We start from the raw sequence: 4749 nt of genomic DNA on the forward strand, positions 1-4749 counted from the left end.
CTGTACCAAATTGAAAACCATTGGGGTGACATTGTGCCAAAAAAAAAAAAAAACCTTGAAGATGTGAGGTACACCTGCATGAAAACTTCAAGGATAGATTTATACCTTAACTCATATTTAAATCCCTTATAATAATCTTGGCCATAGCAAAAAATGATGGGGAAATGACACTTGCAACTGCTAATGGAGAAAATGACATTTGTAGTTTGCAAATTTTTAAAATACTGCAGGATAACCACTTGAAAGTTGACAAGGAAAAAATATAGGAACAAAATGCCACTATTTGTTAAAATATAGGGAGAATTACAAGTCAAATTTCTTATTCAACGTTTGAAATAATATGGGGTCTCTATGGAATTAATTAAGTTTGGCCAACTTAAGGCTATAGTTGGTCTAATTAGGATGTAAAATTCATAATTTAATATATAATTATAACCTTAAGTAGGTATAATTAACTCCATGTTATATCAAGCGTTAAACAAAAAATTTGATTTGTATAAATTTTCACTTGTACATTATGATGTTGCAATTGTAAGCAAACCCAAATTAATAAAGGTAATATTGTCTTTACATCCTAACCTCTAATTATACTCAAGTTCCAAGAAAGTTGGCTATAGTTTATAAATTTTGCATGACTTATTTATAAAATAAATTTTGTTGTATGGAACCTATCCGTAATTTTTCATAAAATATTATATAATCAGAAATCCATTGTCCAAAATTAAAACTTGAAGCAAAATTAAGATATTCAAATTAAAGTGCGTTTGTCTACATAATATTAGTGTGAAAGATAAGAAAAATCATAGCACCAAAAAATAAAGATAAATCAAACACCAAAGAAAAAAAAGATGAGGTAAATCAGTCTCATCACGTTCCCTCCATTCACAAAAATAGATGTATTAATTGGTGCATGAGAAGATAGATAAAAAGACAAAAGTGAATAAATGTAATAATGACATATTATCCGCGTACATACATAATCACATTCTCTCATGTCACTCTCATGAATACATGCATGAACATATACATACATACATAGAAGATCCAATTCAGAAATTAGCCATCCATGAGCATGATTAATGATCATCTGATGATGATGATGATGATGAGTTCAACATTAAAGCAATGAAAGCTGTAGGAGAATAGCAATTAACAGCTCTAATGTACGCAATGTCCAAACTCTGATGAGAAAATCGAAGATCATAGTTTCGTTTTGTGATAATCGAAGCTTTTCGTTTCATTCCCTTTGCTATACTTGAAGCATTCAAATCAATCAACCTCATTCTTTTATTATTGTTGTTGCTTTTGCTTTTGTTGTCGTCGTCGTCTTTGTGGTATATCTCGCAGAAGAGTTTCAGATCCTTCTTGAATATTCTCTCTGCTTCAGAAACCCTATCATACACAGACTTCATAAACGACGGGTCGTTTACCAGAGCGTTCCATGACTTGCACACGCAACAACATATCGCCATGTCTTCAATCACCAACCTTGACAGTATCTCCATCATTAGATTCTCCCCAAGGATGTCGTTCATGGATACTTCCGATGATGATGATGATTTCTTCTGAGAATTTTCCTTCGTCATGATGATATGATTCTCACGTAAACGTCGCGTTGAAATAAAAGGAGACAGATGAGAGCTTTGACTATTAATAGAAATGTATATATGTCTAAATTTTTCTCAATTCGGGTCAAACGGGTTTGAATTAGGGTTTGAGAATGAACCCTAATTTGCATTCATCATAATAATATAGTGTCGGAGAAATTAATGAAAGATGTATCGATGATGTTTGGTTTGTGGTTTGGGACTGTTAGGGTTGAGTTTGAGGATTCTGAGGAAACAAATGCAGATTTACAGAAATCAATGTTGACTTATTTGTCAACGTTAAGGTTGAGCATTTATATGCAATAATGCAGAAAAAATAATAAACTGAAACAACAATAATACACAGCATACACCTGGAAAACAGAAATGTAACCTGAAATAAACAGGAAATAGTGACCGGACTTTGAACAGAAAGGAAACGACTGTGAAGTTATCAACAAAAAGAAGCCCGTATTTTAATAAAATAATCAATATTAAAGTTAATATTAATTATAAGCTATTTCAATATATTTGAATTCGTGCATTAATTATAGATATATCATATATCTATTAATAGTATTTCAAAACTATCTAGATTTGGATTTGATGAGTAGCCTAAGTGTATTCACTCAAAAAATGTCTTAATTATAGCTATTAGATTAATTTTATCAATACTTAAAAATTATCAAGATATATTTTTCTTAAAAAATCAAAACAATCCCCATAATCAAAACGGTCCTTACATATGCTATCCACTTCAAAAATTTAAAATTTGATGCTTTTTAAGTATTATATGTCAAAATCTCTAACAGCCTTTCAATTAAATTAAATAATTATTACTTTTCCCCATGAAACACTCATTGAATTAGTATACTTAAAACACTCACTGAATCTAAATGCATTCTAATTTTTTATTTTTTTTACTAAATGATAGAGATTTTTTCTCCTTTTTTGCAAATTAAGACAAACTATTTGGTTAAAGTTATAAAAACTTCTATATATAGTTTTTAAAATTTACACAACTATTGTCTGAAACGACATTAATTAATGACATTAAATGATATAAATTGTTATAAATGTAATCAATTAATCATATTTAATTGGATTAAATAGTAACTTGACTCTTAAACTATAGATCTTCGAAAATCACCTAAACTTGTTTTTTTTGCATAATATTTTCCCTCAACTTTTGAAAATAGTGCAAAGTAGTCCCTACCATTAAAAAAAGTTAACTTTAATTGTTAGTTAATCAAAACATGATGATAAAAAAAACTCAAAAGTTGCAAAACAAAATAGTCCTTTTCTGTAATTTTTATCCTTGTCAATAATTTGGGTTCTTTTATGTAATTTTTTGATCCTTTTTTGTCATTTTTTATCATTGTTTAGTCAACTAAGAGATAAAGATTGGTCATTTTCTATAATTTTTTGTCCTTTTTAGTAATTTTCTTGATCACCTTCTATCATTTTTTAATCAATAAAGAATCAAAGATAACTTTTGTTAACATTAAAGGTTACATTGCACCATTTACAAAAGTTGAGAGAAAACATTATACAAAAAATAAGTTTATAATATTAACACTCACTAAACGTATAGTTAAGGAGCCAAACTGTCGTTTAACCTTATTTACTTTTTTAGATTTCCATTGAAACCCAACTCTTTGATTCATGAATTATTTATGGCATTGTGTATCAACCTTCAAAGAGACTTGATTCTTCACTTTTCTCCCTTCATTCATAAATCCAAGTGTAGGAAAATATGTACTAATAATTAACATTCATTGATTTTTGGAAATGTACATCATAATATTAATTATAATAGTGTGGGTACAAAGTAAATCTTGTCTTAGGATCTAGATGAACTTTTCTCTTGATCCTATCATGTTGCTAATATATTTTCATAAATTTCATGACAGAAAATCATTTATTTTTTACATTTGTAGAAATTATATTATCACGTTGCCCTATATATTTTATGTGATGTTAACATGGTTTCGTATAATTAATTATAAGTCTTTTTTCCTTGAAATTACTTCTTTTTTTTTTATTCAATCATATTTACATCAATCTTCTTTCAAATTATCTAGCAAGTAATCATCTACAATTTACAAATGAATGTGTGTGTGTGGGGTCTGGAGTGTGAACATGGGTGAGGAAGGGACGGAGAAGGACATTTTTGTCTAGCAATTTTTTTGCCAAACAAAGACCCTAGTACTTTATCCTATTTTCCAATATTTTATATCCCTTTGGCAAAAAAAAAAAAAATCTTTTGTGTGTTTTATACTTTTTTTTTTGGCTTCCGTGGTCCAAAATGTCATCTCCTTAAGTACTATTATGTTCATAGACCAAAAAAAAAAAAAACAAAATCATTACTCTTATCAAAATATCCAACATTTTACCATGGGGAAGTACTCAAGTTTCTTCAAATCTTGTAAATAAAATTAAGCCACACTCAATGATTTCCCTTCATTCAAGTCTAACAATGCTCGATTTTAAATTAATTAACAATATTAACTATGTGAGGCTAAAGCATAATTTTGGTCTTCTAATTTTATGTAATGTTTAAATTTAATCCTTTATAAAGTATATTTCCAACACTATAACTCTAACACCGTTAGTTTCAAATAATTATTTTTATGTTAATTATTGTTATTTTTTAAAAAAATTAAGTTAATATATCAATATTTGATAATATTTTGTTAATATTTAAAGTTCAATGTAAAAATTTTTTGTAATAAAACTAAGAAAAAATTAATCTTTTAGTCCTCTAACTTTTCAGTCACTTGTAACTTAATCCCTCAACTATGACTCGCTGTGACTCAGTCCTTAATTATAACTCGTCTATGACTTAATCCCTCAACTTTTGAATCACTTACAAATTAATCCCTTAACCTTTGTTAATTTTTTTTTCATGTTAGCTTATATCTCACATTAATGAATAAGAAGAGGGTATTTTAAAATAATATATGAACATTTTTTATCCTTCTTATTTGATAAAATTTTATTAAAAAAAATTAAAAATAAGGACCGAATTATAGGTAAATCAAAAGTTGAGGGAATGAGTCGCAGCGAGTTATAGTTAAGGGACTGAGTTACAAATGAGTTAAAAGTTTGAATGATTAAAAGATTAATTTTCCCTAAAACTAATAATATTAAAGTTAAAAGA

At 27.9% G+C, this 4749-nt stretch overlaps 1 protein-coding gene across 1 annotated transcript; it reads right to left on the reverse strand.

The window, feature by feature from the left end:
• Nucleotides 1–1076: 1076 nt before the first annotated feature.
• On the reverse strand, nt 1077–1586 carry LOC129316550 (putative F-box protein At5g36200). The gene has a single exon (XM_054960970.1). The coding sequence runs from the start codon at nt 1584–1586 to the stop codon at nt 1077–1079; it is 510 nt and encodes a 169-aa protein (XP_054816945.1).
• Nucleotides 1587–4749: the final 3163 nt, after the last annotated feature.

The sequence above is a fragment of the Prosopis cineraria genome, unplaced genomic scaffold, assembly GCF_029017545.1.
Source record: "Prosopis cineraria cultivar Desert tree isolate PC_DT_omini unplaced genomic scaffold, ASM2901754v1 PC7, whole genome shotgun sequence".
NCBI lineage: Eukaryota > Viridiplantae > Streptophyta > Magnoliopsida > Fabales > Fabaceae > Prosopis > Prosopis cineraria.